Source organism: Sorex fumeus, unplaced genomic scaffold (genome assembly GCF_029834395.1).
Source record: "Sorex fumeus unplaced genomic scaffold, SorFum_2.1 ptg000072l, whole genome shotgun sequence".
NCBI classification, from domain to species: Eukaryota; Metazoa; Chordata; class Mammalia; order Eulipotyphla; family Soricidae; genus Sorex; species Sorex fumeus.
The window spans coordinates 65,446,716-65,461,483 of record NW_026606129.1 but is presented as its reverse complement, the minus strand read 5'-3'; the positions used below and the strand labels follow the sequence as shown (position 1 = coordinate 65,461,483).

The window sequence follows — 14,768 nt, the reverse complement described above, 5'->3', positions numbered from 1 at the left end:
TACACGGTAGATTTATTGTCAAATAATAGTTGACTTGCTAAAAATTGTGCTTAGCTTCTTTATTAATAAGTTTTCAAGTAACTTTTATTATCGAGTTTCAGAACAGAACAAAATAGGAATCACCAGAATGAACACTCTTTTGTAATTATTTTTTTTTAAGCATTACGGCCAATTTACCAATAAAATTGGATGTACGTAGAATTTAATAATGGTTAAGTATTTAAAAGCCTTACAAATCATATAATACTTAATTTCTAATATTAAAATTGAATAGTTTTTGGGCTTGAAGGTGAGGAGGTAAGGCACTTGTCATGAATGTAGAGTCTTCAGCTGACCCTGGTTCAATCCTGGCACTGCATATGGTCCCCCAGGCAGCAGCAGTGGTCATTACTGAGCACAGATCAGGGAAGAGCACCTGACACTGCCAGGGATGGCCCCCAAACCAAAATAAACAGTAATTTTAGATCTACTTGAACTTACTGTGCAATCTTTTAGGAATGGAAATGCTGTTTAAAGAATATTTTTAAAAAAACTACCTGCCCCTAAACTTTTACCTGATAGAAAATGATGCCTATCTTGCTAGTTGACCTTGCACACACATTGCAGCATGCAGGCTGAGTCAGCTGCCCTGCTGGAAGCACATTCGCCACCCAGCCTGACTCAGAATGTGCACCCACAGCTCACCTACTCTGTCAGTTCTTCAGAAAAGCCACATAGGTCAGTTTTGAATTTTGTTTTCAGTTTTCAGATAGTAATGTTAAACTTTCCATTGAATACAGTGCTCGGGTGTTTGTGGCTCTGTGTTTAAGAGTGACCCATGTAGTGCTCAGGGGACCTTATATGATATTTTGGTTCAAACAAGGCAAAGCGTCTCAAGCAAGGCACTCACCTCACATCCTGTACTATCTCTTCAGTCCATACTTAGGATTTTTGTGATTGCATATTTGTTTCTTATAACTTGATTAAGTGTGATTAAGTGTTGGTTCTAGCTAGTAGGTTAATAAGATATTGGCTAATTGGTTAATAGAATCATTGGTTAATATCACTTAAGATGTATAAAGGCATACATCTTAATCCTTAATTTTGTTTTTTTTTTTGCATTTTGGGTCACGCCTGGCGTTGCACAGGGGTTACTCCTGGCTCTGCACTCAGGAATTACTCCTGGCGGTAGCTCAGGGGACCATATGGGATGCTGGGAATCGAACCTGGGTCGGCCGTGTACAAGGCAAACGCCCTACCCACTGTGCTATCACTCCAGCCCCAATCCTTAATTTTTACCCTAATTGTGTTTTTTTTTTTTTTTGAGAGGAAGGTTGGCTATATCTGGTTATGCTCAGGACTTCTGGCTCTATACTTAAACAAATGGCTAGATGTCATGACAGGATGCTTATTTCAAACTTTGGTGCTTTGCTTTTTGGTCAGTAAAGAGTATTTTAAACTTGATAAACGGTTAAGGAATTTTAAGTTCAGTTCCTGTCTCCCCCACACAGGGGATACAGACTCAGAAATTCATTCCTGGCAGTGCTTTTGGGACCGCACGTGGTCCTAGGGCCAGCCACGTGTACCTGACCTTCAGTACGATCTCACTGGCCTTTAACCTGATTTTAAGAGGATTAATAGCTAAAATATTCTTTCTTCTCATGATTTGAGAAAAGGGGAGGAGGAATATTACAAAACCTGCGATTCCTACTGCTGCATAAACTTGTAACAAACTTTTGATCTGAACTATACACTGGCAGCAGGAGAATACAGTTAAGTTCCAACTTGAAACACATGAAAAGCTTCAGTAATCACTGATTTTGATTTCGAAGCCATGAGAACCACAGGCATGCATTATATTTTCTGATAACCTACAAAGGATGACAAGAATCTGAAGTAGTTTTGTGCCAGCCGACTTGTAACCTTTTCAGTAGGAGGAAGTAAAGGGTGTGTATCTAAACTATTGTTAAAAATCCGATAAAGAATTTATCAGAAATTCAAATGATCTGAAAGGGACAAATTGAGGCCAGAGAGATAGGATAGTGGGTGAAGCGTTTTGCTTGCATGTGACCCCCTTAGATGAGATCCCCAGCACCACGTTAGGGTTCCTGAGCACAAAGCCCAGAATAAGCTCTGAGTACTGCCAGCTGGGGCTCCAACACCAAAATAAATAAAATAAATGGGATGATTTGCCAGTGAGTGATGAAGTTTCATAACTTTCCTTTGATTCAGTCTAGATCCTGAGGTTGCTTTGGGGAAGTGACCAGTTGACCACCATGGGGTAGCATTTTGACAAATTTACCAACTGTCTCAGAAGTTAGAGAGAACTTTGCAAATTATCTCAGCAGTTAGTGGAGGATCCCCATGTTAAATCTCTACACTTGGTTTTTGTGGATGCTGTTTTTACTGAAAACCTTCTGGGTGGCGTGTTTTTAGTTCACATACATCTCAGGAATTTGGTGCCAAGAGGAAGTCTATTGTTTTCCCTGGAGGTTTTCCTGGTTCTGTTTTCACACTCTTCCCTTTGAAGTTGTATACCAGCCACAGTACCAGCCAACTCACTAGACTCACGGCTCTCAGAATTACGTTACTTAATCCGGCTGCCTCCAGATTTGAACAGCTGGCTTTTCCTCCTATCAGCTCCAATTATTTGAAACAGGTAATTTGTGTAACACCTTAGCAGCTTTACAGTTGCTTAGTCTTAATTTCAGAGGTCTCCATCTTTACCATGTCCATCCATGACCATTCTCACCCAGGAATGCAGGAGTCACAGGTACCTGCAAACAGCTCCATTGAAAAAAATGAAACCCGAGATTCCATCTCAAACCCCACTGTCCTACTTCTCTGTTTTATGATCCATTCCCAGAAGTAATGTGCACATCAACGTGGGTCCCTGCATTTACCTGGTACGACAACCTCTTCATTACGGGCCGTATTAAGTTGGTTGTGGACTTTACTCTGTCACCTTGAACATGTAACATGGGAAGAAAACAGATTTCATGAAAGGGTAACTAAATAAAACATCACCTTTAGGACCAGCGATAGTAGAGAGGATAAAGTGCTTGTTTTACATAGACCAAACCCAGGTTCAATCCCCAGCACTTCATATGGTTCCCTGAGCCCACCAGGAGGAAGTCCTGAGCACCACTGGGTACGGGCCGAAAACCAGAATATATCAATAAATCACTTCCAAGGTCCCTGCAGTAGCTAGGTGTTTGGGGAACTCAAGGCTGCCAGCCACTTTTTTAGCCATACCTGGCAGTGCTCAAGGCCTGACCCCTGGCTCTGGATCAGAGATCACTCCCGGCCAGCTTGGGGGACCATATGTGGTACTGAGGAGAGAACCTGGGTTGGTCGTGAGCAAGTCACGTGCCATACTCGCCCTCTAGCACGCCAGTCCCAAGGCCATCACCACTTCCCCTCAATTTCACTCATTACTCCCTAATTCACTGGCCGTCTCCCTATCCACGTACTAACTTCATTCAGCTAATGCAACTATTTTGGAGAAAGAAGGAGAAAAATAATTGTCCAAGTGGTTGGGAAAGTTGACAGTTATGAAAAGTAAGTTGTTTTTTTTTTTTACTACATCCATTTATCCTGTCTTCCCTGATACAAGATTTTTACTCTTTAGTGTCAGTTCTGCTAGTATCTTCTCCAAAGTACTCTCTTCTGCAGGGTTTTATCTTGAGCTTTCTTCCCTGGGCCATAGTAGATGGGCTTAAGGTTTATGACATCCTGGAAATGGGACATAAATGTGGAATGCCTGTGTCAGGATCATTTTTCCCCCCATGTTCTTAAAATCTGTGAAAGGGAAAAAAGAAATTAACCATTGTCTGACTGAACTGAATCCATATCCTGGCAATTCCACCTAAAAGACACTTATATTCTTATAAGTTCCTCAGCAGCAGGCATACTACTGAGACCAAATGTCTATTCAGTGTGTACTTTGTAAGAATGTATGAAAAATAATTAAACCATTTGCATATAGTGTTTGTGACCGATTCGGTATCCAAATAGGTAAGAATTACCATGACAAGTATTATAATCAGATCGAAAATTATAGCCTGACAGCTATATTTCCTAGGTGAATTTAGTGGACAGGGCACTTGCCTTGCATGTGGGAGACCTGGGTTCAACCCTGGTATCCCATATGGTCCCATGAGCATAGCCAGGAGTGATCCCTGAGTGTACAGCCAAAAGTAACCCCTGATCACTGCTCAACACCCAAGCAAAGAGAAACCACCACAGAGGTCTCATTTTACCATGGAAAGTCCAAGAAAACTTTCCAATTCTATTTATAATTCCTACCTGCCTCTTAAGCTCTACTATATAATATATACACACATATATAGTTATAAAACACATGTTCTAAACTTGAACTACTACCGGCAACTCAAATTCATAGTTACATGTTTTCCCATTTCTATTACCATATAGTTCCCTTAAAAATTTATCAACAGGATCTGATCAAGAGAAAACTCTGTGCTCCTGGATTCATGCTTTCCCATACGTTGAACGTCAGACTCCAACATCTACTGGCTCTGATTTCTAAAGATTTCTGGGCTTGGTCTAATTTTTGTCATGGCACAACCCTGTCTGGAAACGTAACAGCTCTTACCCAGATTATCATATTTAAAAATTTTAACTGTTAAAATTTTCATCTATAAAATTTTTTTTAAAAAATTTAAGTTTACAATATTTTATGGTTGCTGATTTTTTTTTTTAAATATGGAACGCTTCACGAATTTGCGTGTCATCTTGGCGCAGGGGCCATGCTAATCTTCTCTGTATCGTTCCAATATTAGTATATGTGCTGCCGAAGTGAGCACTGGTTGCTGATTTTTACACCATCCTTCTACTGTCATACCTGAATTAAAACAGCTTTGCATCTTACTGATGTCAGAAAAGATATTTTGTTCTATTTTGTCCATTCACTCCTTCATAGTTATTGGAGGGCTCTTTGTAATGGGGATTTTTAAAGTCAAATTATAAGTGTTTCATCCTATTTCCACTTAAAACGTCTACTCAGCCTGCTAGGATATGTTCCACTAGTGCCAGATTTTGTCCATGAGCTTGGATTGTGGTTAATAAAAATAAAGCCGCCAAGGGCTGAATCGATAGTACTGTGAGTAATGTGCTTGCCATGCACATGGCCAATCCAGGCTCTATCTCCAGCACCACATATGGTCCCCTGAGCCCCACCAGGAGAGACCCCCGAGTGCAGAGCCAAGAGTAAATCCTGTGCACCACTGCCTGTGTCCCAAAATCAAAACAAAGAATAAAGGTGCCAAGCAGTACAGTTTTATAAGGTGGAAGACTAAACTTCAGCTTGAAAGATTAAAAAGGGGGTTGAGGGAAAGAACCTTAGGCTTGATGAGGGAGACAGGGGTATAAAGGATAGAGGCTCAGGTAAAAGTGAAAATGCAAGAGGGAGGGAAAGTGACAGAGCAGCTCCTTTGATCGGCTATCTACCATTTCCAGAAAAGGTCTGACAGGCTTTTACTTTTGGCAGCTGCACAGCGTTAGGACTGGACTACGCCCTCTCTCTAGGCTGTAAGAGTCACATTTGGTTAAACTGAGCATTTACTGAGAAGAATGTCTCATGACACTTAACATTCTTAACAATCTAGCAATAACTTCTCCAAACCTAAGAGACGGTCCCTTCCCGTCAATGTCCCCTAGAATTATTCTCCAGACTTTTTTTTTTTTGAGGCCAAGTGTTCCCTCATATTTTTTTGAGAATTTTTTCCTTTATTTTTTTTTTTACAAATTGACACCATGTACAAAGAGTTCAAATGGCCAATAAAACTACTGCCTAAAAACTGTTGGTTTTAAGTAACAGGTATAATTTGAATTCACATCAGAGCTTTCTAAAATAACAAAAGTATAAGCATATGACTTTTTCTTAGTATCCAAAACTTGTTCTGGCTCTCCCTTAGCTAAGGAATAGAAAACTAGACAGCTTTTAGAGCTGCCACAATTTCCACAAATGCTTTAAATTGACTTAATATTGTGATGTAATAAATCACATAAAACTTAGAACATTGTGGAAATTCAGAAAGGCCATTAATCTATAAACTTGCTCTGCAAGAATGCACTCACAATATGTTGTGTTGCAAATTCCATGTTGATGTTCACAGTCTTCTAGCAATAGATAAACATGTAGATTTTTTTTTCTTTAAAGTATGCTTTTCAGCCTACTTTTCTTTTAAGTGTATGTTACTGAATGGTCATCAACTTTACCAAAAGTTCCAACTCCAGAGCTAGCTATTATTTAACTTACTGTTGACTGAATATTCTTCATTTTCTGTGTAACCCAGTGTTACCAAGTTAAGCAAGAGAAATGAAGTATGCCAACTTTTATCAGACTTTTTTTTTTTCTTTTGGCCACATGGTGATACTCCGCGATTACTCCTGGTTCTACACTCAGGAATCACTGAGGTGCTTGGGGGACCATGGGATGCTGGGGATCAAACCCTGGTCAACCTTGTGTAAGGCAAGTGCCCTACTTACTCCCGCTTTCTCTCTCTGGCTCTTCCAGTCCTTTCTTAACACCTATACTTGTCTTGTTTCCTCCCTTTGCCTAGAATAAATAACCTTATGTCAGATCAAAAATTGCTATCCCCACCTTCCTTGAACAAATTAGGATCTCCTCTTGTTATCCATGAGAACAAGTTACCTGTAAAGGAAGGGGGTTAAAAAAAAAAAGTGAAAGATTGTGTGAATGAGCCTTTTCCTGACTGAGACATTTGTGAACACACCCAAGATAAAGGTTATTAGGAGGGAATGGAAGGAGTCCATGGGGCCAAGGGGATGGACACCATGGTAGGCATAAAAATTTTCTCCCATGCACAATACATTTGCTTCCTTTTGTAAAAACAAAAATAACTTCAAAATTTAATACACCGATGCTTTCAAAGGGTGAAACAGACCAAATTCATAGAGATGAAAGATTATGTTGTGTTCTATTCCTAAAATACAAGTTTACTGCCAGTACATAGGGTATTGCAATCAAAGAAGAGATCATACATAACCTACCTTTGACCAAAACTGACCACACAGAGTTAGATTTATATATAAGCCAGTCCAAACAGAATGTGTTTCTCCGTCTATCAACTCTTCTTTGTTTCCTTCCCAAACTGGCAGCACAGGAATGTCGTGTGGGTCACTGTTTACAAAATTAAGTTCTCCAAACCAAAGCTTAACATCTTGAAGCCCTTAGAAGTATTATGCTTGTAGAAAAGGGACGCTAACAAAAAGATCATGAAGATGTCTTTAGGCCAAAAATGGAGACTATAAGACGAGAAGTCAGACTAGATGGAACAGGTATGGGCCGAAATGATAGTATAGTGGATAGATAGGGCCTTTGCCTTGCAGGGGGCTGACCTGGGTTTGATCCCTGGCATTCCATATGGTCCCGGGAACCCCTTGACTGGTCCCTGAGCTCAGAGCCAGGAGTAAGCCCTGAGTACCACCAGATGTGGCGCCAAAACAAACCAAAAAAAAAAAAAAAGGAAAAAAGGGTTTAAGCATCACAATGAGGCAGAAACATGTAAGATATTTCATGCAACCAACCTTATTTATTAAGAAGTCCTAATTTTATTGCCTGTTTAGTAACATGTTTGTTCTACAAACTAATTTCTCAGAAAGCAAAGCACAACTTTTTCTTATAAATAGTATAAATTATTTTATTTACAGAAACTTGTTACAAAACAAATAGACTATATATTTCTTCTCTTTTAAATATCCAAAGTAATTTTCTATCCCTTGACATTTGTTCATGTTCTATACAGCAGCCAACACAAAGTCCAGCTGAGATGCTCTTGATTATGTGTACAAATTATCAAACTATTCACACATTTTAACACAGGAGATTGCTTTTATAACCAAGCTAAAAAAAAAAACAAACAAAAACAAAAAACCAAAAACCGGCAAAATGCTTTCAAGGCCCTACATTCACGCTGACAGTATGTAGTGCTCATTTTAAATGATCTGAAGATGTAAAATGGTTTGCACAAAATGTAAAAATGATTACTTTCTGCTAAATAATGAAACTTTTAACAATCATTTTCCGAAGCCAAACTCCCGACCCCTGGCCCCACCCCAGGACAGAAGAGAGATTGTTAAGAAATCCATTGGCAACAGGACTCTCGCAGGAAGATAGCTGCCTTTATAAGTTACATTTTTCAAATCATACATTTTTTCAATGTTCTCAGAGGTACTTTGCATTATATTTTTGGAATACAAAATATTTTAAATATTCTATTTTAAACTCTGTATTTCATGAGTGAATAACAAAACGGACACGTTGTGTAAGTCGCTGGCTAACAAAGAGATTGGTAACCTTTGGTGCCACTAGGCAATCCATCACCGTGAATTACCATGAACCGAAAGGTCTTAACTTTAAAATACCTTATAAAATCACCAGCATGTGTGGTTTATAACTCCTCCCTTAAAGTTTTAGAAACAATATTTAGGTGGAAAAAGCAAACTCCAAAAGTTCAGCTGAACATTCAAGTCTTTTTTTATAGAGAATCTGTCTAAGCATAAAATTAGGTTCAGGCACTTTCAGTTTTTTCCCATTAGTTTTAAACCATATCACATCATCACATACTAACACACATGTGCGTGGACGCACATATGCACGCGCATAAACACACTCACACATAAAGAACACCAACGAAAGGAAAGCAGTGTGTCACTTAGTTACATGTAGTCTATCGGGAAATCTGGCAACGAAGGAGAAACAATGCCCACTTCATCTGGATGAATCCACTCCCGAGACATTACAGGGACAAAAAGACTTTCACAGAACAGAGGCATCCCTTGAACTGTAAAGGAGGCAGGTTCTAGAACTATTGGCTTGGCAGTGAACCACTTCAAATTATAAAAAGGTATTTACTTTTATTAATTAATAAATAAATACTAGATGATCTCAATTGTACCAAAACAGGATATCAGAAAAAAAGACCTGTGCAAAAATACATATTTAAGTATGTACAATTCATTTTTAACAAAATATGTCTTCTGAAATAGGGATACTTCCATATTTATAATAGAACAAGAAATTCCAAAATAAAGATACAAAAGTAGGTTTCGTATAATTCTTTGTTCATCATCGCAGCACTTTTTTTTTTTGTAGGTTAAGAAAACTGCAGGAGTTGTCATGAAATTCTATTGGAAAGAATATAAAAATTATCTTGGTTTTAAATTGATACCAAAGTCTGTCTAGAAACAACCCTACCACTGCAAATTTGGTTTTCGCAAGTTAATTTAATTCAAAAAAATACGAGTACTCCTGTGTTTTAAATGGTCTTAATTGTTCAGCATAATAAAAAGTAGTTGTAGGAGAAAATAAAATATTTGAACAACAGTCTAAAATTTAATAGCACTGTTTAGGTCTTGTCTGTGACAGGCAGAATTCAAAATGGCTAATTTCCTAATCCCGATGTTCTGTGGACTACCGGGAGACTTATTGAATTTCAATTAAAACCTCAGACTAAGAAATTAAATGATCATCACTTGCTAATCTAAATATCTACATTATTCAGAATCAACTTGCTATCGCTATCGTGGATCCTATTCACATCTTTCGGAACAACATGATCTCTCTATAAATTCCGTTGCTAAAAGCGACTTTACTTATAGCCATCAAGTCCCCTTGGCTCTGAAAATAAATTCTACCCACACCCCATTGCACTTGTCACCAAGGAATCAACTAAGTACGATCTGATTCCCTCTTACCTCCGTCCCCTCTTTCTACTGAGATGGAACAACCAGACTGATTTCTCCTGATCCAAAGTTGGCCCATCCATGCTCTCGCCTTACTATGCTCTCCTTATAGTATCATTAAAAAAATTTACCGACTGATTGCATATAAGTGGACAAGGTACTGTTCTCCCCCTTCCTTTAAAAAAAATCAAAATTTTACATCAATTTCTAGCTAAAGAATCTGCATAAAGTTTTTGTTTTCTTAGATAATAATTCTGTAGCGATTCACATTATTAGGCTGGTAACCAAGTATTTATTCATTCTACCTGTTTTTGAGCTGAAATTCCCTGAAACTGAAGTTTGTAACCCAAGAATTGCAGGGGAAAGAAAGGATGCACTGATTGGCTCTACCCAGGTCCTATCCAGAACCAATGATCAGAGCCTTGGAAAATTTACCCTGTGTTCGGCAACTCTATGTGTTGTTCTCAGCAAGTGTTCCTGGTTTGTGTTTCGGGAGCTGTGATGGTGGAGTGGCTTGTGAAAAGCCCTAGTTCATTCCCCAGTGTCAATGACACCTTCAACAGCAAGGATATTTCCTAAGTTCTTTCATTGGCGATGGGTAACAGAAAAGACTATCCTGGCGGGTCTCCTAACCTCTCAGGAAGACGGCTGGCATGGAGCCCTAGAGGGTGTTCAGGAAATACTAGATGGGTGTCACATTGTCCCTGCATGAGCACATGTACCACTCCATGACCCCCTTCCCTGAGTGCCTGCTCCCCACCCCAAGGGCATCAAAATAAATATCTGTAGTGGCAGAAAGGGGGGGTGCAGACACACACGATTTGGGGAGTACTCAAAGCAGAAGTTTACAGTTAGTCCAGGACAGCATCCAGAGAGAAGACTGAGGGTAAATGCAGAGTGCAGCGGAGACATTTATGAGCAGTGATGACTTTGAAAATGACATTTCTGTTGCATCCTAATGGCTTTACTTTACAATGGCGATTTTTGAAAATAGGAGACTGGGCTGGACAGCCAACCCAATCTGCCATACCATTTAGCATGAAAAAATGAAAGGATATGAAAATTCCATCTTTTGGGAATAAAACGACTCCCATTAATGACTTTTTTCCCCTCTCCTCCCACCAAAACTTGGCTTCCCTTTATCAAAACTAGTCTGCAATTGTATTTTTTTCTTTGATTTCTTTTCTCAAAATTCTATAGATCTGCATCTGTACCATGAAAAGTAAGCCTCTAAAATGATAAAAAATTGTTTTCTGGGTATTGATAGCTTTAAATCAATTTGTAGAAACTTCTAACAGCTTCTCATCCCAAACTTTCAAAAAGGCTGAATTATTCTGTCATGGAGCCTTCAGAGAGAGAGAGAGAGAGAGAGAGAGAGAGAGAGAGAGAGAGAGAGAGAGAGAATAAAAGAAAAAGAATGAATCAGGGCAGGCAAAGGAGGGATGGGGGAAGAGAGAGAGAGAGAGAGAGAGAGAGAGAGAGAGAGAGAGAGAGAGACATACAGTAACGCTCCGGTCAAAACATTCTTTCACCCAGCCAATCTGCTCAAAGAGTGGCTCCATGATATACTGCAAGTTACAATACAAAACAAAAACTTCTCACAGATTGGTAGCAAGCAGTCCAGACCACTGTAACACTGATAAAAGCAATTCGGTGGCTGAACTTAATCCAGTGTCCTTTATGAGTACTCACTGCTACAGACATAGCTTCAGGGAAATCCACTGTTAAAAACTGGAAGATTTCTACCCTTGAGGCCCACAGGAGGTTGAGAAAACAGACTCAAAGGCATCGCGGAGCGGAGTCCAGAGTGCTGAGTGGAGGTGTAACTTGTCGCCAAAAGTGTCCAGATTATTCCTCCCCTTGCTATTTCCAGCTGTCAGGGACGTGCCTTGGTCTTTCAAAAACAGAGGGGTGGAAAAACAACAGAAAGGTGAGTGATTGTACACAGTGCTCCTCTGACTCTGAACAGTTACATTCTAAAGGCCACGCAGCACTAAGGTCGCCCCTGCCTGGGTGATCCCAGGAGCAGTCAGCTTCAAATGCAGCCTTCGCTTTCAAACACCCGGCCCTCAGGCACAGCCATTCCCCAAACCTGACATTTTAGAAACTGTCTCGAAGAGCTGCAAGCCAGACTTGCGGCTTTGGGAAGAAAAGGTTCATGTGTTTGCCTTTTGCCTATTTACCGATTTTGTTGTTGAAGGTAATTCCAAGTTGTCAGTCGAGAAATGACAAGGTCAAATAGGCTAATACACACAGGTGTGAAAAATCACACCCACGGCGGTCCCGTGCCAGGGAAAGGGATCTCTGGCCCCCGCAGTCCCACAGTGAGCTATTTTTAAGTCCTAGGTGGCAGAGGCCATGAATAGTTCTGGGGGAGGAGAAGGGCGCTGCCCAACTCCAACTTCTGGGCTTCCCAGCCATATCCCACAACAGCCTCTTGTTCAGGAGGCTCCATAACTAATTACCAGCTCAATTCTCTCTACATTAAAGTCAGCTCCATCAGAACACCTAGTTGAGTCTTCACGAAGAGCACCTCTTTAGAGAAGAGGTTTTTGTTTTTGTTTTTTTTTGCTTTTTGGGTCACAACCGGCAATGCACAGGGGTTACCCCTGGCTCCGCGCTCAGGAATCACCCCTGGCGGTGCTCAGGGGACCATATGGGATGCTGGGAATCGAACCCGGGTTGGCCGCGTGCAAGGCAAACGCCCTACCCGCTGTGCTATTGCTCCAGCCCCAGAGAAGAAGTTTTTAACTGCTGGTGCTCAAGACAGGGGCTGGTCCACAGGCATAAAAGGCCCGAAAAATCACGACCTGAATGCATCCTTGGAATCATGAGTCCCTCTGCAATTTGAATGAAAGCTCTGGAATTCCCTTACAGAGAAATGAGCACAGGCTCTGTGATGTACAACATTTTCAAGGCTTCATGAAACCTCATCCTTCAACCATGTAGCCTCCCTGGGATGTGCAAGCGTGACTGAAAAAAGTCTCCCACTGCACAGGGAAATGTCTCTCAGATACATACTTAAGCTGAAACTAATTTTAAGAAAAAGAATCCACACTTTGACTGTTTTCACAGTGAGATACAGCTCCGTTAAAGGCAGAAATCAGAAGTTGCAAAGACAGTAGAGCTTATGAGTCAAACGTAGTCAACAGATGTGTGGGCGACCCTAAATTAAAGAGCCAGGAAACTCACACAGCTAAGAAATGGCAAATTCTGGACTGCAGAGATAGCTCATGGGGCTGAGTGCATGCTTTGCATGTGAGAGCCCTGGGTTTGATCCCTGGCACCACCAGTTTGATCCTGCACCCCCCTTTCCTCCCCCGTCCACTGCTTGGAGCACTACTAGGTATGGCCCCAAAACAAAACTTAAAAAATGGGCATACCAGTTTTTTGCTGTGTTTGCATCATGCTTTTTAATGCTATCACAAAATATGAGGAACTACCAGTCAGGAAGTAAAGGCAGAATTTTTACTTGTCCAAAGAGTCAAATAGCAGGGCTGAAGCAAAAGTACAGTGGGTGGGGCTCGTACCTTACATGTGACCAACTCTGGTTCAATCCCTCAGCATCCTTTATGGTCCCCTGAGCACTGCCAGGAATAAATCCTGAGTACAGAGCCAGGAGAATTGTGGGGTGTGACCCAAAAAGCCAACCCCCCCCAAAAAAAAACCCCACCAAAGAGTCAAACATCAAATAGCCCATATGCATTGGAGCTCAGAAGGAACAAGCAACAGTAAAGAATCATGAATGTTTTCCCCATACATCTGGCACTGATATTGAAAGAAAACTATAACAGGAACAAACTTCTCAATATTTTCTTGACCAAAAAAAAATCTGATCTGGTATTCAAAATCTTAAGACAAAATGGGGGAAACAATAATCATATGCCCACTTTTAGATATACAAGGCACTAGTTGAACTCTACAAGAAAAAAAAACCCATCCAATCCCATAAGAAAATGGGGTAATGAAGTGAACAGAAACTTTCTCAAAGAAGAATTTCGAATTGCCAGAAGGCATATGAAAAAATGCTCTTCATCACTAATCACCAGGGAAAAGCAGATCAAAACATCAATGAGATATCATCTCACGCCACCGAGACTGGCACACATACAACAGAACAAGAGAAACCAGTGTTGGCATGGATGTGGGGAGAAAGGGACTCTCACTTATTGTTGGTGGGAATGCCAACTGGTCCAGCCTTTAGGAAAACAATATGGACTTTTCTCAAAAAAACTAGAAATTGAGCTCCCACCTGACTCAGCAATACCACTTCTGGGATATACCCTGGGGTCCAAAAACACACTGCAGGAACACCATCTGCATGACTATGTTCTTTGTAGCACTATTCACCATAGCCAAAATCTGGAAACAACCTGAGTGCCCAAGAACAGACAAATGGATAAAGAAACTATGGCACATCTACACAATGAAATACTATGCAGCTATTAGGAAAAATGAAGTCATAAAATTTGCCTATAATGGATGGACGTGGAGTGTGTCATGCTGAGTGAAATGAGTCAGAAGGAGAGAGATAGATATAGAATGACTGCATTCCTTTGTGGTATCTACAAAATAAATATAGCAGAAGACTAATATCCATGACCAGGGAAAACAGGGGTTAGGAGGACTGCTCAATGGTTAGAACTAACCACAAGTGTGTGTGGGGCTGAGGGTAGGTAAGAGAGAAGACACCAGTATGACAATAATATCTAGGGGTGATCATGCTGGACAAGATCTGAAGATTGAAAGTAGACAAAGAGATATTCTTGATAACCGTTCAGTATCAATATTGCAAACCACAAGGGGACATAGAGACACAGAGAGAGAGAGAGAGAGAGAGAAGCACCTGCTGTAGAGACAGGCAGGGGGTGTGGGGTGTGATGGGAGGGAAAACCTGGGGACACTGGTTCTGGGAAATGTACACTGGTGGAGGGATAAATGTTGGAACACTGTATGCCTGAAATCTAATCATGAACAGATTTGTAAGGGTCTATCTAACTAACAGTGATTCAATAAAAGAAAATTAAAAAAAGAAGCCCACTTTTATAACCTGATTT

The 14,768-nt window shown here is 40.5% G+C and overlaps 1 protein-coding gene and 1 non-coding gene across 3 annotated transcripts in view; both read right to left on the bottom strand.

Annotated features, from left to right (window-relative positions):
* Positions 1–4,701: 4,701 nt before the first annotated feature.
* LOC130038033 (U6 spliceosomal RNA) lies at positions 4,702–4,808 on the bottom strand. Its single transcript, XR_008794587.1, has one exon. It is a non-coding gene; the product is annotated as a U6 spliceosomal RNA (small nuclear RNA).
* Positions 4,809–11,440: 6,632 nt separating this feature from the next.
* The window catches only part of ATXN7 (ataxin 7), a 130,595-nt gene continuing 127,267 nt past the window's right edge, over positions 11,441–14,768 (bottom strand). For both annotated transcript variants that reach the window (XM_056128939.1, XM_056128940.1), the window contains exon 12: positions 11,441–11,605. In XM_056128939.1, coding sequence (XP_055984914.1) covers positions 11,588–11,605 — 18 coding nt within the window. In that variant the 3' untranslated portion in view covers positions 11,441–11,587. The remainder of the gene's footprint in view (positions 11,606–14,768) is intronic.